The sequence below is a fragment of the Delphinus delphis genome, chromosome 5, assembly GCF_949987515.2.
Source record: "Delphinus delphis chromosome 5, mDelDel1.2, whole genome shotgun sequence".
Classification (NCBI taxonomy): domain Eukaryota; kingdom Metazoa; phylum Chordata; class Mammalia; order Artiodactyla; family Delphinidae; genus Delphinus; species Delphinus delphis.
Window position 1 is genome coordinate 87,400,108 of NC_082687.1, and position 19,288 is coordinate 87,419,395.

The 19,288-nt window shown below is 46.1% G+C and overlaps 1 protein-coding gene across 1 annotated transcript in view; it reads left to right on the forward strand.

Annotated features, from left to right (window-relative positions):
• SEL1L3 (SEL1L family member 3) overlaps window positions 1–19,288 on the forward strand; it is a 97,904-nt gene that overhangs the window by 56,243 nt on the left and 22,373 nt on the right. Inside the window, exons 12-17 of the mRNA XM_060012733.1 lie at window positions 3,434–3,553; window positions 5,691–5,831; window positions 9,733–9,795; window positions 13,064–13,240; window positions 15,618–15,745; window positions 17,500–17,583. Coding sequence (XP_059868716.1) covers window positions 3,434–3,553; window positions 5,691–5,831; window positions 9,733–9,795; window positions 13,064–13,240; window positions 15,618–15,745; window positions 17,500–17,583 — 713 coding nt within the window. The remainder of the gene's footprint in view (window positions 1–3,433; window positions 3,554–5,690; window positions 5,832–9,732; window positions 9,796–13,063; window positions 13,241–15,617; window positions 15,746–17,499; window positions 17,584–19,288) is intronic.

Genomic DNA, 19,288 nt, shown 5'->3' on the forward strand with positions numbered 1-19,288 from the left:
TGGGACTCTGAGTCCCTGTCAGCTTCTCCCCAGCTCTGCCCCCCACCGTGGTCCCCACCGTCCCTTCTCCACACCAAAGCTTCTTCTGGGATTGGTCACTTTCCCATGAGACGCATCATTCCCTGGTCTCAAAATGTTTGATGATGAACAACCCAACACCGCTCCCTTTTAGGGGTTGTTCCTTCATCAGATGTCTTTGTAGATGGTTGGCTTTCATGGAAGGCCTGGGATGTGTGGCTCTGACATGCTGGATGCCACTCAGGGGACCCCAGAGCTGTGAAGACACAACCACCGGCCCAGGTGTGGCAGGCAGCTGTGGTGTGGCTCCAGGGCCAGTTTGCCTGGTTCAGGTCCCAGGTCTGCATTCACCGGGTATAAAATCTTGGATAATCCCACTCACTTGTCTGTCTCTGCACAGCTTTTTCACCTGTAAACACTGCCATGACTGTCTGCACCTCACATAGTTTATAGCATGTATAAATTAATCATATGATGTGTGTTGAGTGGACCTCAGCACACAATGTGGACGCTCTCATGTTTCCAGCCCCAGCACTCCCTCCTCAAATCTGTCCCTTCCATCTTCAAAAGCACCGAATTCTCTTAGATAGATCTTCATCCCCCCAATGTAAGGCTTTGAGCTGTACAAAACTGCAAATACCAATAGGAGGGCTAACATTCTAAACTGCTATCAGCTCTTTACATGATAGAATGAACTAAAGACCTAAAAAATGACGAGTTACCATTCCTGAGGGCTTCCCATATGCCAGATGCTCTGCTAAGATCTTCACAAACAATCTCATTTAACTCTCATGCAACTCTATGAGGTCAGTACAAGTATTGTTCCCATTATACAGATGGGGCAACTGAGACTCAGGGAAGCCAAAGAACTTGCCCAAAGTCACACAGCAAATGAGTAGTGGAGCCTAGATTTGAACCTGGATGTTACTAACTCTTCACACTATAAAAAATAATGGCTAATAGGTGAAGTGCTTTTGATGTAGCAGATACCACTCTAAGCTTCATTTTTATGGATATAGAAACTAAGGCTCAAATAAATAAAGTCAGTGGCCCAAGGCCCACAGGTAGTTAGTGGTGAGTTAGAATTCATGTCCACTGGGTCTGATGTGAAAAGTTGTGCTCTTAATGGCCCTGCTCTACTGCAAAGCTCAATGGTGCCACCCAGGGAAGCAGGAAGGGGCTAGATCAGGAGACAGTGATATAAAAGACAAAAGATGGGCTTCCCTGGTGGCGCAGTGGTTGAGAGTCCGCCTGCCGATGCAGGGGACACGGGTTTGCGCCCCGGTCTGGGAAGATCCCACGTGCAGCGGAGTGGCTGGGCCCGTGAGCCATGGCCCCTGAGCCTGCGCATCCGGAGCCTGTGCTCTACAACGGGAGAGGCCACAGTAGTGAGAGGCCCGCGTACAGGGAAAAAACAAAAACAAAAACAAAAGAGCTCCTTCTTCAGAGTGATGCATGGTTGCCCAGGTCCCCTGCAGACATGGCCTTTGCCAAGACCCCTCTCACGACACTGTTAGATGGAGTTCATTATGTATAAGGGGAGACAATGAAACAGCCCCCCTCTGCTTCTCCCAGATGCATGAGTCATTCACAGGGTGGTTCAGCTAGGTGAGGACTATGGGCCCCAGAGCCAGCCAGCCTGGGTTGGATTCCAAAGTTTGAAGAACGTAGGTAAGTTACTTAACCTTTCTGGGCCTCAGTTTCCACATCTGTGAAATGGGGATATTGATGGTGACTGTCTTGTAAGGTTGCAAAGATTCAGTGAGTCATTCTGGGCCAAGCAATTGGTCACCGCACACAGTTCTTGCTGGTGATTATGATATTACCACGGCCAGAGAGTAGCAGAAATACCTAAGAGTATAAATCCTTGCAGGATAGAAACTCTGGCTTCATGTGTTCTGTGTTTCATTCAAGTCCCATGACAAAGTTAAGGAGGAAGGAACAAAATAAGGAAAAGAAGGAAATTAACCCCAAATCAAAACACCCAAACTCTCCAGGTGAACGAAAAACTTCTAGCTGAGAATTCTATTGTTCTAGCAGCCTGAGCTTCAGCCCAGGATTCCAGGGCCTTCCCGCTAGAGGGCGACATCATGGGGGAGCCCATCAGAGCCTGTCTTTGGAGTCAGACCAACCTGGCTTCCAGGGCTAGCTCTACAGTGTGACCTTGAGTTCATGGTCTCACCTTCTGAGCTTCAGTTTCTTTACAAATAATTTGAAGACACCGATATTTGGGCCACAGCCCTGCTGTGAGGATTAAGTGAGAAAAACATTTGTTAAACACCCCGCACATACTTGGTTTCAGTCAAAGGTGGTGGGCATCCTTATTCCAATTGTTGCTGTTTGCTGGGAGGCGTCTCAAGGTTAGACATCCAGCAGGAATTGATACCACTGGGTTCCTAGCTCTGTCCCCAAGCCTGCCCGCTATTGCCCCTGAGAGGGACCTTTGGCTCCACATGGCCGCAGCTGGGTGACCCTTTCAGGAATGGGCTACAGGCTAGTACTTGTGAATCTAAGTCATTTTCTTCACTGACAAACAGAAAGGGTCAGAAGGGAAATCAGGCCTGGTTCCTTGTTCTCTAAGTCTTCTTCCCCAACTCATCCAGATCCATTTTTTTCACCGTCTGCTTGTGGCCTTGAAGCCCTTCCCAGGCGTTCCTGGTACCGTTAGATAGCGTTCATCATATAGAAGGGGAGACTGTCAAACAACAAGGCCAGTTTTTGGATAAACAGCCACAATTTAGACATAAAAATGAGTCTTATTTTCTTCAAAGGAGGCAGATAACCTGGGAGGCTGTGTGCACATTCAAAGCGTTTTGTGGACTTTCCCTTGGGTTCCTCTTTAGAGCCTCTGGCACGTTCCTGTTCACATCCTCGGAGTTAATATACCCTCTTCTTTTCAGTGTAGATTTCATTTTGAAATAGCCGAAAGATATCGGAGGCTGAGCCTGCGAAATGAAAAGGGTTGAGTCATGCAGGATAATGACGCTTTCGAATAAAAAAATAATAAGGTTATACTTAGAAAATATTGATTTACTTTTTGGGATGCCGTGTACTCTGGCTCTGCAATCAGCAGCGCAGAGGTGGACTTCCGAACTAGCTTGAGCGATGGAAGAGGAAGTGGAATAAATTTTGTCCTCCCAAGGAAAACACTTTGATAGGAACAAAAATACCCATCTAGATATAGGACGTGTGATCCGTTCATTTAAAAAAGAGTTTGATCTCAGGGCTCTGTGGACACACCTCATATTTCAATTAGTCATACAGTTTTTACTTGAGCAGTTGCTGCGTTAGGAATAATGTCATGTCTTTTGCATGCCCATACCATCTGGATATTTTCATTCTCCCTTCTTCTCCCCACCTTTCCTCCCTCCCTCCCTTCCTTTCCTCCTTCTTTTCTTCCTTCCTTCCCTTTTAGGCATACGTTGAGACAATTCGACTAAAAGATGATGAAATTCTCAAGGTACAAACCAAAGAAGACGGAGACGTCTTCATGTGGCTGAAGCATGAAGCTACTCGAGGCAACGCGGCAGCTCAGGTAAAAATGCGTTCCACAGTTTTGGAAAGTCTCTCAGCCACGACAGACCAGGTTACACCACGATAATGAAGTATCCCAAACCTAGTGGCTTAACACAACACCAGTGTACTGTTGTTCTCTGTTGTTCTCACTACATGTCCAATGGGGGTGGCGTGGGCTCTGCTCTTATAGTCCCCTAGGAGCCCAAGCTAACAGAGGCTTCACCAAAACATGCTTCCAAAGCCATTGACTTAGGATGACGCCACGACACATCACAGGCCGAGTCTTATCGCTTCTGCTCAGAAGGGGCACGCGTCATTTCTCACATTTCATCGGCCAAAGGAAGTCAGCTGGTCACTCTTGACCTGAGTGAGCCGGAAATGTAGTCCAACCAGACCCAGAGGAGAGAGAGCCACAATATTTATGATCAGTTACCATCAGACATTTTAGTGCATCAGATAGAAAGAAAAAGAAGCATCTTGGAGTGCAGGAGAGATGAGGTGGGCATCGAAAAGAAGGCCACAAAATCAGCTAGGAGAATAATAGAAAATCTGTGTTGCGTGTAAGACCAAAAGGATCGACCTTGTCTCTTGAACATGTTTTGTCTTTTGGATAGACCTGTAAGAGGTACCAGAAAGGGCAGAGGGCTGGGAGGACCCCCCCCCCCCTCCACCCCATCTACTTCTTGCCCTGATTTCACTATGAAGAAAAGTCCTTATGGGAGCCAGCTAAGGCTGATTGCACTGGAGGAAGGAAACCTCCTTCCCTAAGGATGGATTTAGCTTTTGCTTTGTGTTCCCAGTGAGCACAGTGTCAGGAAGAGTCTCTGCTCTGGGTCTGCTAAGCAGGCAGAAGACCAGAGATGGGAAAGAGAAAGAAAACCAAAGAACGCATTGACAAACAAACACTTCAGAGACCCTGTAGTAACGGGTCTCCCACCCCTCCTTAGAGGTCTTCCTAGCATCTCAGAAGATGCGCTCCTGGAAGTTGTGAGGTTTTCTTTTGGGGGGTGGAGGATGGAAGAGAAGGAGATGAGAGGAGAAGTAGAAAGAAGGAAAGAAAATCAAGGCCCCCAAGGGACCAGAATGATAACAGTGTTGCCTGTGGCTCTGTCTTGGGCTCTGTCCCAGCCTGCAGTCTTTCTAGTCCAAGAAGCAATTCCAGTGCATAGTTCAGGAAATGCGGCTGCCAGATTTCATGGGTGCTCCAGAGCTTGCGTGAACATTCCTAACAAAGACCCTTCTTCCCTCCTTCATTCAGCAAATCTTTGTTGCGTTGCTTCTATGAGTTTCTGTTGAGTTCTGCTGGGTGGGAGCTGGGGGCACAAGGGCAGACAAATAACGTCTTGAGATCCCTACCCCCAAAGACCCCCAGCCTCGATTGAGTCTAATGGTGGAGCCAGCCATGTAGACAGATGCTGGGATAGTGCTGTAGGGAGATGCCCTGATATGGATGTGCACAGGCCTCCATGCTGGTCACTGGGCCAAGAGGACGCACAGTACCTCCCAAGGAGAGGGCATTTCACGAGAGGAAACAGTGTGGTTGATCCATCAGCTCTGGCCTGGGCCCAATAGAGTCCTTCACAGACAAACACACACACACACACACACCCCCCACACATACACACACACACACACACACCACCTACATATACACGCACACACACACGTACACCCCACACACATATACACACACACAATACACACACACATCCCACCCACATAAACACACACACCCCACACACACATACATACACACCCCACACACCCCCACCACCACCCCCACACACACACCCCACCCACATACACACACACACACCCCACACACATACACACACCCCACTCACACACACACCCCACCCCACCCACATACACACACACACACCACTCACATACACCACACACACACACCCCACACACACACACACCCTGTCCACACACACACGCACAATTTCCAACTTGTGTTAATGACTTGTATTTACACCAGTTCATCTTCAGGGCTCTTGTCCCCAGGAGGAAGATAACATGTGTCTACTTAAATCTTGTTTCTCAATATAAAAACCTTTTAAACTAGGTTTGCCTTCTCCCCCCCTTTTAAAGTCTTGTTTGTTAAGCATAACACAGGAAAGTCATTATTCTAAATTGCTATTGTCTTGAAGCAACGGTTGGCCCAGATGCTGTTCTGGGGCCAGCAAGGCGTGGCCAAGAACCCGGAAGCGGCTGTTGAGTGGTACGCCAAGGGCGCCCTGGAGACTGAGGACCCCGCGTTAATATACGACTATGCCATCGTGTTATTTAAGGTAAGAATCACTCAATTTGTGCTGCAATTGCACAATTTCTATAGACTTCCCAAGTGGTTTCCTGTAGGCATGCAATCAGGGAGCCTGTAACTGAAGAACCTTAGGACATGCTTCTGTCCGTCTGGATGGAAAGGGGTATTTGCTGAAAAGGCAAAGTCACACGCAGTTCCCTGGTCTCGTTTTTAATCATTTGTCTTAGGTTTGACGCCTGGATTCTCTCTGCTTTTGCAAGAACTGGCATTCTGGAGGAGGCACCCATATTTTACAGATTGGTACACGGCCAGCAGCCCCAAAGGTGCTGCAAGTTCTCTATCAGGCAGAGTTATCATTGAATTATAGCTAAGACCAAGTGCGTGTTTGGGCTGGATCCCAACAGTTCCATTGATCGATACAAAGATCTTGGTTTTAAGCCAACAGGAGAGCAGTGGGACGGATGGGAAGAGCATTAGCCCAGGAGATAGAGGATGGAGTTCAAATCTCTCCTCTGCAACGATTAGCTGCCTCCTTGGACTTATCCGATCTCATGAGACACTGGTAATGACCACAGATGGAGTGAAATAACCTAAGGAAGGGGCTCCAAGAACTGTAAAATGCTTTACGGAATAATAATATTTCACATTGATTGATGCAGTGCTTATTACCTGATGTACATGTATTAACACATTCAATCCTCGAGACAACTTTGCGAGGTAGGTATCACGGTGTATTATTTTTTTTTTTTTTTTTTTTTTGATGGTACGCGGGCCTCTCACCGCTGTGGCCTCTCCCGTTGCAGAGCACAGGCTCCGGACGTGCAGGCTCAGTAGCCATGGCTCACGGGCCCAGCCGCTCCGCGGCACGTGGGATCCTCCCGGACCGGGGCACGAACCCGTGTCCCCTGCATTGGCAGGCAGACTCTCAACCACTGCTCCACCAGGGAAGCCCTATCACGGTGTATTATGATAGCTGTTTATATGTGTGGTGACAGAGGCTCAGAAAGGGTTTGTAACTTGCCCAAGGTTGAACAACTGGTGTGTTTCAGACCTGGGACTGGGATGCTCTTCACCCCTGAATGCAGAGACATCAATTCACCCATCTTGGAAGAGCTGTTGACTCTAGTAAGGAAACCCTTGGTCCCTATGTCCAGACCCAAAGGAGGCAGCTGCCCACAAAGAGCGAGTGTCTTCAAACAAGGACGTGGATGCACGTGGCTGGGCTCATCTCCAGAACCACAGCTGTGGCCGCTCGCCGATTCACAACCATGACTCTTGCTACCTTTCTGGCCCTGCAAGTCTTAAAACCTATTGGTTGTTACGGTTTCCAAGTTTAGAGCCCAGACTTTTTCTTTGTAGTCGTTAAAGCAACATAGAAATGGTTTGACTCTTAGCTATATGCCAATGCATTCGTATATTTATATAATAAACACCCACTCTGGGCTGACAAAATACCAGACTCTGTGCTAGATGGAGGGACATATGGTTGCATGAACCTCATCCCTGACCTCAGGGGTCTCAGATACTCATGGGCAAGACAGAAGACTGAGACAGGCACAGAGGAGAGGCACCAGTCCACCATAATTGGGGCTGGCCACTGCCCAAAGTACAGACAAGAAAAGGCACGACTCAGACATTACTTCTGCCCATCAGGAGCTTGAAATCTAGAGGGAAAGCGAAAGACATAAATAAATGATACGGGAGGTGACGGGATGTTTCTTCAGGGTCTGATTTCCCAAACCTTAAAGCTTTTTTGGTTTTCCTGCATTCTAAGTTATCTCTGAGTGGGAGGAAGGAAGCCCTTTATCTACATCTCAAGGCAGATTTTTACCTCTGGCCAAAGGTGTCTTTAAGTACTTTCAATGTAAAAAAACCCATACAAAAAAAATGAACTTTCCAAACATGAAGAACGGCACTGTGCTCTCGGCTTGTTGTCTCGTGTGGACATCCGGCTCATTGTATTCAAAGATGGCGCCACGATGACAGCTATAGCTTGTCCAAGACGGTCAGTTACATCCCATTTCACATCCACATGAGGATGGAGCTTGGGCTTTCACTGCAGCATCTGTCCTCCATGGATTCATTCAGTGGATGAAGTTATCGAGCACTTGCTGTGCATCACGACTTTACACTTCTCTCACTTTACAACTTCCAGTACTACTCAGACTTGTGCATAGTATATAGTCTTTGTGCAAGAACTCACCCCACTTCTCATATAATTACACTGGAAAATCCCTGGCCTAGAACTCAGAGTATCTGAGTTCTGGTTGCAGATCTAACTGTGAGGTTTGGGGTAAGTCAACCCCTCTGGGCCCCAGTTTTACTCCTTGAAAACAAAGAAGTTGGAGAAAAACTTTGAGTGCAACCAGGTTCTGACATTTCGTCATCCTGGTCGTTCTGTTGCTTTCCCCGAGATCCAAAAAGCTTGTCTCATTGCTTCCATCCAGTTACTACAAACAGCCTTCATGTCCTTTTGTCTTTCCTCTCCCTCTCTAATTAAACGAAGTAATGGTGCACTTCTGAAAAATATTTTCATCTTCCACTTTGCTTCAGCTCATCGGTTTTATGAAATAGGTACGTTAAAATCGAGTAGAAACTCATTGTATGTAATTTAACCTTTATTTGGGTTCACAGTTTTATTTTGGGTCCTGGAAAACTACAAAGACAGATTCTGCAGCATGTTTTCTGTATCCTGTAAGGAGGTTACGGATCATTATACTTTCTCAGCATGGGAATTAAAATATATAGGAGAAAATACAGCATGGCAGTTATAAACTTGGACTCTGGAGCCTGGATTCAAATCCTGCCTCTACTCCTTGCTCACTGTGTGATTCTGGGCAAGTTTCTCTGGTGAGAATGATAGCAGCACCCCGGCTGGGGTTGGGAGGATTTGATATGGCAGGAGAGTTCTTGGCCCACGTTAATTAACACAGGAACATTTGCTAGCGCTCTCTTCATTTACTGTAGAGCTAAGAATTTAAATAGAGTTAATAGCTGTATTCATTGCAAAGCCCTCTAACATTATATCACATGTGACCCTGTCAAGCGCTGAGTCTGAGACCAGGAGGACTCCATGGGCTGTGTAGGTCAATAACAGACTCTAAGTGAGCTTGGAAGCATCAGGGTTTTCATCCGGCTCCTCTCACCTGCCATGTGCATGGTCAGGGCTATGTTGAGAGAGCCCTCAGGGACCCCCCACCCCCACCCCCGCTCCACCCTCAGACCCACCATTTTCCCACGTGGTCCTGCAGACACACCCCAGCATGGTCCCACGGAGTTCTGCTCTTGTAACAAGGACTCCAAAGCCCCATCTCTCTCTTTCTGTGATGCACAAACCACCTCTGCTGGAAAAACTTGATTTTGCTGGAGGAAGCTTGTCAGTTTGGCAGCGTCTGAGGGAACAGATTCTAAGGGGTCCTGTCTCCCTCACCACTGGCTCTCGAGCTGTTTCTGAAGCCACAGTGCTTCACCTTGGGGACTCCCACGAGGACGCTGGAAGGTTGCAAATGACAGCCTAATAACTCTTGACTGTCTGACATAGACAAAGTGCTCTGTCTGCTCGCATATTAGGCAATCCCCAGAGAAACACAACCAGGATGACCAGACTCATTTAACCTTATTCATGGCTTCTCCCAACAGCACCTGCGGATTGACGGGAATGTGATTCACTGGACCACCAGTGGGGAATTTTTATGGATGCTAAGCTGGGAGGGTGAGGTTTATTGCCTCTCTTCTACACATATATGCAGAATAATGATGATGATGATGATGTAACAGCTCTGTATATAGAAATCTTCAAGATTAGATTTTTAACTGAGAAGGCTTGGGCTTTAGTATCTTCTATTGAACGCTGACAGATTGGTGTGATGGCTTTGCATGCAACTCTGCGTTTATTTTCTTCGTGATCATTGCTGTTTATCATTGTTTAGGGTCAAGGAGTAAAAAAGAACAGACGGCTTGCCTTAGAGCTGATGAAGAAAGCAGCTTCCAAGGTAACACTTGTGCCTATTGTCAGAGGGAAACATTTCCGCCACACACACCCATGCTCTTACAAGTCGAGGAGAGTGAATGGCCAGCCTTCTGAAGAAGGTAGAAATGCAGTGGGGAGGGAGGGGTCACTGACATTGCAGTGATTAGTCATTTTTGAGCTACAACATATACAGAAACCTGCACAATGAGGACGGCACAATTCGAAAGCTGAACTCACTTTCCAGTCGTAGAATTCAGACTGATTGTGTTTGAAGGCTAAAATTATAATCAAGGGCTGCCCTAATAACAGGCAGCAGCAGGGGGGCTCTTTGAAATTGAATGGGTATAAATGCCATTGAATTAGGAAAACCTAAAGCCTGAATCCTCTAAGGTTAACCCTGTTGTGTCCAATGCTCATTGGCTTCTCTGTGCTTTAACAAAGGGGCTGTTTATCAAGTTTATTGCCGAGTTTAGGAATCATTTTCCTTTTGTCACTATTTACTCTTCAAAGTTATCTTCAAGCCAACTAGTTTAAATATTGCACTACAGAATGGAGGTTATGATATCACCTGTGAGGGGGACACACACACGCACGCACACGCATGCACACAGGCATGCATGCATACGTATCCCTGCGTGCAAACCCCCAGTGCATGCACATCCACACGTGCACACTCACATGTGCTTGCATACAGATTTGCAAATAAACGGATTGGTAGAAACCGTTGTAATTTTACAACCTTGTAATTTTACAACCTTGACAGGGCCCTTTATAGCCCTTCAGGTTCCTGAGTATGCCTCCCTCCCCGAGGCTGATAATATTTGCCCTATCAACAAAGACTCCTGAAGTAACCATGCCGATGTTTCTTCCTCAATTCCCTTTCTTTAGGGAGCTCAGAGTATCTTTTCTTCTGTAGAACAGGAAGTTGGAGCATGGAGTTAAGAATGCCAAGAGGCTTTTTCTCCCCCTGTGTGGTTTCTAGAGGACACATGACCCAGGCGAAGGGAACCATTGAAGCGCACGCCAGCTCCTGACCCTGACACAGACTATAGGGCAGAAATAGAAAAGCTGCTTAATGGTGGTCATTGAGGCCATGGTCCCAGAGCATCCTAAAATGGGGAAGTAATGGGGCTTCCTGGCAGGTGTGAAATTTGCATCTCTTTAGCATGCTAGTGGTGAATTGTTGTCTAAGGTGCTGCATTCTGAATGTAGTTTTGGCAGAGCTGAGATGAATATTGGAGGAAATGCAGTTTTACGGTCTGGAGTACTCGCATTCTTAAAAGTGTTACATGATTCTCAGCCATTCATTCTGCAGGGAGTTACTAAGCCCTTCCTCTTTGTCAGGCACTGTGGTGAAGCACAGAGTTTGATTTTTGGAATTAGCTAAAAGTCACTTGGATACAGCTGGAAATGTCCGGAATAAGGTGTGAGCATTAAGAAATAAAACAAGATTTCTGTGGGACTCCTGATCTGGGTCCAAATACAATGTCTAAAGGACATTCTGGGAATGTTTTGAGTGATGACAGGTACCTTTGAATAAACCTGTGTGTCTGGAGGTGAGCATTGCACAAGCCATTTTGATATGTATTCCATAAGCTTATCCCAAAGCTGGTTCTTGCCACTATACATGACGTGGTCTATTACTTCATGGAAATGCACTCATCCTGCAAATTCTCAGGAGGCTGCCTTGCATCTGGTACCGTGCAAATCTCAAGAAGAATGCCTCAATAACTGATCCTTGGCACTGACACCATCCCAAGTGTTGACTGTCTTGAGGGTCTACGAATCTGAACCCTACTCTTTTTTTTTTTTTTTTGCGGTACGCGGGCCTCTCACTGTTGTGGCCTATCGCGCTGCAGAGCACAGGCTCCGGACGCGCAGGCCCAGCGGCCATGGCTCACGGGCCCAGCCGCTCCACGGCATGTGGGATCCTCTGGGACCGGGGCATGAACCCGCATCCCCTGCATCGGCAGGCGGACTCCCAACCCCTGCGCCACCAGGGAAGCCCTGAACCCTACTCTTGATCCTCAGGGTGTAGGATTTGGATTCTGTTTTGTGTGTCATCAGCGTTCAAAGGATGGCTTTCATTCGTTTGTCAAGTATTTATTGAGCACTTACTCTACGCCAAGTACTAACATAGGTGCTTGGAATACAAAACAAAGATCCCTGCCCTCATGGAGCATCTGTTCTAATGGGCCTTGTCAGTTTCTTTCTCCTGGTCTTCCTGGCACCTGGAGTCCAACGTGAAAAGTAGGAGGTAGAGCATTTCAGGAGTCGTTGCAGACTGAAAAGGCTGCAGGCTGGTATCTTGGCATCCATTACTGAGGGATACCTGTCCTTCACTTCTGAAAGGGCAGGCAAAAGAGATTTGGTTCCACACTTGGACCCTAACTTAACCTGTCTCACAGATGCAAGGGCACTCACTGTTTGCTTCTCCAGTCCTTTTCTCCCCTGCTTGTCCATGGTCTTGTGGATCTGGTAGGAAAGGAGGAATGGGAGCACCGAATGCCCAGGTTTGCACACTTACACCCCTGCAGGGCTCCTGAGCCTTCAACAACCAGGCTGGAGCAGGTGGGAGCATCTGGGAAGAGCAGAGGCAGGCCCCTGAGAGCATGAATCAGCAAGAACAAGGAGGCCTAAGACTAGACTCACATGAACCAGGCCTTCTGTGGTACCGTCCCAATTTAGACACAGTTCTGAGACCACCCCCCTCCCCTCTGCCTCAGCCCCAACCAGACCCTACCTGTCGGAGCTGGGATGCCAAGCAGTCCCACAGCACCTGTGCTTTACAAGTAGGCCATTGCGGCTGCTTCCCACAGAGGGTTTGTTGGTGTTCAGGGCAGAGTAATCAAAAGATAGGCAGGCAGGTCACCTAGAAATCATCCCAGCCAGGGCGGGTTTCCGGCCTCCTGTCACAGTTGAGTGGTCATGAATTTCAAGGGCGTTGTTGATACTGCAGGACAGTAAGAGGCCTTCTGTAGACGAGGGCATTGCGTAAGAGCCCATAGGGGCTGCGAGATGATTTGGGGGCCAGCATCACTGCTGAGCTGGAAGGCAGAAAGCCCAGCAGCAGCCGGGTGAAATCCTCCTGGGAAGACGCTGAGGCAGCCTCATGTTTTCCAACACTTAGCTTTTCTTTAATGCCATCTGCCCCCAGAAAAGAGGCAGGAAAGGTTTTTCTCAGACTCAGGCAGAATGCTTTCATAACAGTTGATTCTCTCTGGGTTTGGGGTTTTTTTGTTTTTGTTTTAAAAAAAAAGGAATTCCTTTCTTGTTGTTCTAAAATCCAGGGATTGCATCAGGCAGTCAATGGCCTGGGATGGTATTACCACAAATTCAAGAAAAATTATGCCAAAGCGGCTAAGTACTGGTTAAAAGCAGAAGAAATGGGGAACCCAGATGCATCATACAATCTTGGAGTCCTGTACTTGGATGGCATTTTCCCAGGAGTTCCTGGAAGGAATCAAGTGAGTAAGACTTGAGACCAGCTGTGCAGCTGGTCAGTCACTTAGTCATGAAGCAGGTGTACTGTATGCCCAGCCCAGACAAGGCCCCATGGGTGGTGCAGACACCACCCAAGACGCAGACCGTGATCTTGAGGAACTCAAGTGCCCAGTTAGGAAGACAAGATGGTGAAGAGCAAAGGCTGGCATTAGCCCAACGCCAAGTGTGTGCTAATTGCTGTGACCCAAACAGTTCTGGAAAGGGGAAATAGTGAAGGCCAAGGCAGTCAGGAAGGCTTCATGGAGGAGGAAGCCTAAGCTGGGGAGAGGAGAGGGAGATGATGCAAGTGACCATGAGAGAGAGATGGTGCGGAGATTGATGACTGATCTTACTGGAAGCAAAGAAAGCTGGGTCCAAATAGGGTTGCCTGGTATGAGACCAGATTTAATAATAATGTAAATAACAGTAACAATCTTAAATGTTTGCCGAACACTTCCTCTAGGTCAGACACTCACAGACACTTTCTGTGTGCCATCCCATGTCATCCTAACTACCCTCTGGGATAGTTACTGTTATTACGTCCATTTAACAGAGTTAGCAACCGAGGCTCTGAAAGGTTTCATAACTTAGAGTCATACACTTAAGTGGCGTCAAGACCTGGTCCCCATGTGAAATGGAAACCCCTTGTTATTAATAATAATATTGATGATGGTAATAATAATCTGAGTACCAGTACGTTCAACAAATTAATTGAATGCCCACCCTATGCCAGGCACTCTTCCAGGCAGTGGGGATACAGCAGCAGACAAAACAGTCCCTGCTTTGGGGAAGTTTACATTGCAGTGGAGCAGAAAGATAATAAACAAACAAATATATAGTATGAGGGCAGGTGGGATAAGTGAGTGTTACAGGGAGAAATAAAGGAGGATAAGGAGGACCGAGAGACTAGAGATTGGGGGATGCTATTTTATAAGGGAGATCAGAGAAGGTCTCTCTGATAATGTGACAGTGTACAAACTCCTAAAGGAGTCTTGTGAATGTCTGGGAGAACATCCCAGAAAGAGGGAACAGCCAGGGCAAAAGCCCAGAGAAGAAAGCAGGTTTGGTGTGCTTGAGGAATAGCAGGGAGGCTGAACTGGCAGGACCAGAGAGCAAGGAAGGTGCGAGGAGGTGGAAAATCACGTCAAGGAGGCAGCTACGCTGAGCAAGATGGGACAGCTCTGAACAGGGCGGGGAGACGCTGTGTTTTAACAGGTTCCTCCTGGATCCTGGTGGAGACTGGGCTTGGAGGAGACAAGAGCAAGAGCAAGGGGGTTAATGCATTGAATCCAAGTGAGAAAGGATGGGCAGTATCAGAAGAGGCGCTGAGATGTGACTAGATTCTGGGTATATTTTGAAGGTCAAGGCATTAGGACTTGACGATGATTGGACGTGAGGTGTGAGGCAGGGAGAGGAGTCAGGATGACCCCTGAGTGTTTGGCATTTATTGAGATTGGAAGAAAAGGTAGCATTTAATGGGATGGGCAAGCTCTAGCATCAGAGTTGGGGGTCGGGCATCAGAAAAAAATTATTTTTTGTGACGCGCCATGCCAAGCCTCGAACACACGTTATCTCATTTAATCCTCACACCATACTTTCATGCTAGCTACTGTCAGAAGCCACATTTTTCAGTTGCAGAAATTGAGTTATTCTCTTAGTTGGAGAGATTAACTAACATGCCCAAGGTCACGCAGCTAGTAAGGAGCAGAGCTGGGATTTGAACCCAGGCCTGTCTGACTCCAAAGACCATACTTAAAAATGGCAGTTAACTGCCTGGGAAGAATAATAGTAATCAGTGGAATGTATACCCGTCTAAGTGTTTGTTTTCTTTTCTCCCTCCGCCTCTGTCTGACTCCTAGAAAACTGTATATTTTATGCATTGCAAATGTCTTTTAGTCCTCCCACACATCTGCCAGAATGGACTTTTTATTGTCATATTCTAATTCTCACCTTCCTACTGGAAATGAAGTTTTTGTGTCTGAGTTTGAAAAAAGGTATTAAGCAAGGTTAGGGAAGCAAATGCCTGAAGTTTCACCTGATGCGACTTTTGATGCTGTCTTCTGTCTGGCTGGCAGGGGTTATGTGAGGATCTGATAAGGTGATAATGATATTCGTAGTGTCTTGTTATCTTATTTATTGGGTAAACTTAACAGAATAGCTACAGTCAAGGTTATCATGTAGAGAGGCCAGCTTCTGTGATTGGCTGTCTTCCTGGAACTTGACTTGGTTTTCTTAAAGATGTTAGAAGTTATAAACCTGTGATGATATCAGGCGTTAAGTGCCTCAGGACCTTAGTTCTGATGAAACCAGCACAGGAGGACTTCTCACTAATGAGACTGACGTTTGCTCATCTCTTTACAGACGTTAGCTGGTGAATATTTCCATAAGGCTGCACAAGGCGGACACATAGAAGGAACCTTGTGGTGTTCTCTCTACTATATCACAGGCAACCTGGAGACATTCCCTCGAGATCCCGAGAAGGCTGTTGTGTAAGAACCTGCCAGATATTGCGTATGAAGGGAAAGCCATATATTCAATACTATATTCACCATGCCTGAGAAAATAGAGTTTTCTTTTATTCTTTTTTTCCACATTAAAAAAATTTTTTTTTTTTATTTTAGGCTGCGCTGTGTTTTCATTGCTGCGCACGGGCTTTCTCTATTTGCGGCAAGCGGGGGCTACTCTTCGTTGCGGTGCGCGGGCTTCTCATTGCGGTGGCTTCTCTTGTTGCAGAGCACGGGCTCTAGGTGTGCGGGCTTTAGTAGTTGTGGCACGTGGGCTCAGTAGTTGTGGCATGCGGGCTCAGTAGTTGCAGCATGCAGGCCCTAGAGCGGGTGAGCTTCAGTAGTTGTGGCACGTGGGCTCAGCAGTTGTGGCACACGGGCTTAGTTGCTCCGCGGCATGTGGGATCTTCCTTGACCAGCTCTCGAACCTGTGTCCCCTGCATTGGCAGGCGGATTCTTAACCACTGCACCAGCAGGGAAGCCCTTTCTTGCATTTTAAAAAATTCATCTTTATTTTTATCAGTTACACATGCACATAAAAAGCCAAGTCGTTTGAAAAGACAAAAATTAAAAACAAAAATTTAATTAAAAAAGGTAATAATTTGACAAGAAAAAACAGGAAATCTCTGCCTCCCTTCCACACACTCCATTTCCTGCTCCCTGGAATAAATCACTTTTCATCTTTTAATTATTTCTTTTTTATTTGCCTCTATGTCTAAATAACATGCTTAAACCACTATTTCTTGTTATACCCTTTATAGGCATTGTCTAATGATGTCTCACTGGGAAAGATAAAGAGATATAGTTTTTTCACTCTGCCACCTATTGCTACCCTGCATGCTCATGCTTCCTGCCCTCTCCCATCTTCCCCATAAATATATCACTGGTTTGGTTGGATTGGTATCAGTGTTTACATTATTATGACAATTTAACACTATTCATAGCTGAGCCATGTAGTATACTATGACTACTCTTTCTTTCTTGCATAACTTTTTGTTTTCTATGGAATAATAATTATTTTTTTTTTGTTATTTATCTGCTTAGCTCTCTCTGTGTATTTATCATTTCTATGTACTCGATCTCCACATTCTCCTTCCATGTCTAAATCTCCTCTCGGTATGTCTACACCCATCAGGTACTCTATTGATTTAATCTTTTTGGCAATGTCTCTCTTTGGAGTCTTTGTTTAGGAAGAGCTGTCCTTCTGAAATCAACTTGCTAGAACTCTTAATAAAGATTATCTTTGGGCTTCCCTGGTGGCGCAGTGGTTGAGAGTCCACCTGCCGATGCAGGGGACACGGGTTCGTGCCCTGGTCCAGGAAGATCCCACATGCCGCAGAGCGGCTAGGCCCATAAGCCATGGCCGCTGAGCCAGCATGTCCGGAGCCTGTGCTCCGCAACGAGAGAGGCCACGACAGTGAGAGGCCCACATAACACACACACAAAAAAAAAAAGATTATCTTTTTCCATGTTAGTAGACATTTTTCATTAGGTACTTTTCACATCTTTTTTTCCCCAAAATGACAACTCCTAAGCATTCATTAGAAACGGCACTGAATGCAAGGCTCTCAAAATGTATCTTTCTTTATCTTCTTAACATTCAGTTCTGGCTTGTTGCTCCATAAAAATTCTAAGAAGCAAAATATTCCCCAAGTGGGATTTATTGAAATCATACGAAGTCAAAAGCAATTATTTAATTTGCCATAGTTTGGATATGTTCTCTTCTGTTTCCTTTTCAGATGGACAAAGCATGTAGCCGAGAAAAATGGCTACTTGGGCCACGTCATTCGCAAAGGCCTCAACGCCTACCTGGAGGGCTCGTGGTAAGTTAGATTGAACTTTCTCAGTCCTTACCTTTCAATCTGTCAGTGTAGTCTTATGAGATGGAGTCTTAAAATGAAACCGAAAAAGCAATTTGCAGGGAAATCACAGCCTCCCGGTAATGATATTCAGAGTATCACCGACTGATTGGCTGTTGATTAGAAAACACAGCATTTCCATGTTTAATTATACACAAAAATTAGTCCTCTAGAGGGAGCATCCGTATTCATCAAATTGAGAGACACATGGATACGTTGACTTCTCTTCCCTTCAAGCTTGCTCTTCTTGCTTTCAGAGTCTGGAGACAGCACAGGGGATCCTAGCTGACCCTCTGCCTCTCACTGGCAGGCCACAGAAAGTCCAGGATTTCCACCTTGTTTGTGGGAAGGAGCGAAAGCAGTGTGTTTAGGGCTCAGGCTACATCTTCCGGTAGATATTTTATCGCATCTTCCCTAGGATTTCTGGAAGTCACTCACCAGACCTCCAGTGTCACAGCCAAACAGACTCACTCTTTCTAAGCTTCTTCTGATGGAGTTAGCAAATTTCATCCTGTGCTGAATGGGATGAGACCCTGCACATGAGGACTTGTAAATGCCCCCTATTTGCAGTTACTTGATTTTACAAATAAGCGCACACTTCTCCAAGCTCTACCTGAGTCCGTCTTTCTGTTTTCTTCTGTAAGCCCTCGAATTCTGTCTTACTTTTCCTTGGGCCATATTTTCTTGGCTCGTTTATTGCCTAAATGATCTGGGTATTTCCATAATAACTAAAAAGGATATGCAAATCAGCACATATCCCATCGGTCCACTGCTTCAAAGACATTAGAGCACACCTATCACTGATCCTACTCGGATCCGAACCTCAATCAAAAATTAAAATATAAGTCCAAGAGAGTGCCATTTTCTTCTCTGGTCCATGGGTGCCCACGTAACTAGCAGATAGCACCTCAGTGAATGAGAATCTCAAATTAGCAAATTCAGGGAAAATGAGCCCAGGGAAAACAGCACTGAATAACAATGTTTATTATTATCATCTTTTAAAAGTTTATCATCTGTGGCCTTACTTTGCATAATCAGAAAGAAATTTTTTTTTTAACATCTTTATTGGAGTATAATTGCTTTACAATGGTATGTTAGTTTCAGCTTCACAACAAAATGAATCACTTATATATATACATATATTCCCATATCTCTTCCCGCTTGCGTCTCCCTCCCTCCCACCCTCCCTATCCCACCCCTCCAGGCGGTCACAAAGCACCGAGCTGATCTCCCTGTGCTATGCGGCTGCTTCCCACTAGCTATCTACCTTACGTTTGTTAGTGTGTATATGTCCATGACTCTCTCTCGCCCTGTCACAGCTCACCCTTCCCCCTCCCCATATCCTCAAGTCCGTTCTCCAGTAGGTCTGTGTCTTTATTCCTGTCTTACCCCTAGGTTCTTCATGACATTTTTTTTTCTTCTTAAATTTCATATATATGTGTTAGCATACGGTATTTGTCTTTTTCTTTCTGACTTACTTCACTCTGTATGACAGACTCTAGGTCTATCCACCTCATTACAAATAGCTCAATTTCGTTTCTTTTTATGGCTGAGTAATATTCCATTGTATATATGTGCCACATCTTCTTTATCCATTCATCCGATGATGGGCACTTAGGTTGTTTCCATCTCCGTGCTATTGTAAATAGAGCTGCAATGAACATTTTGG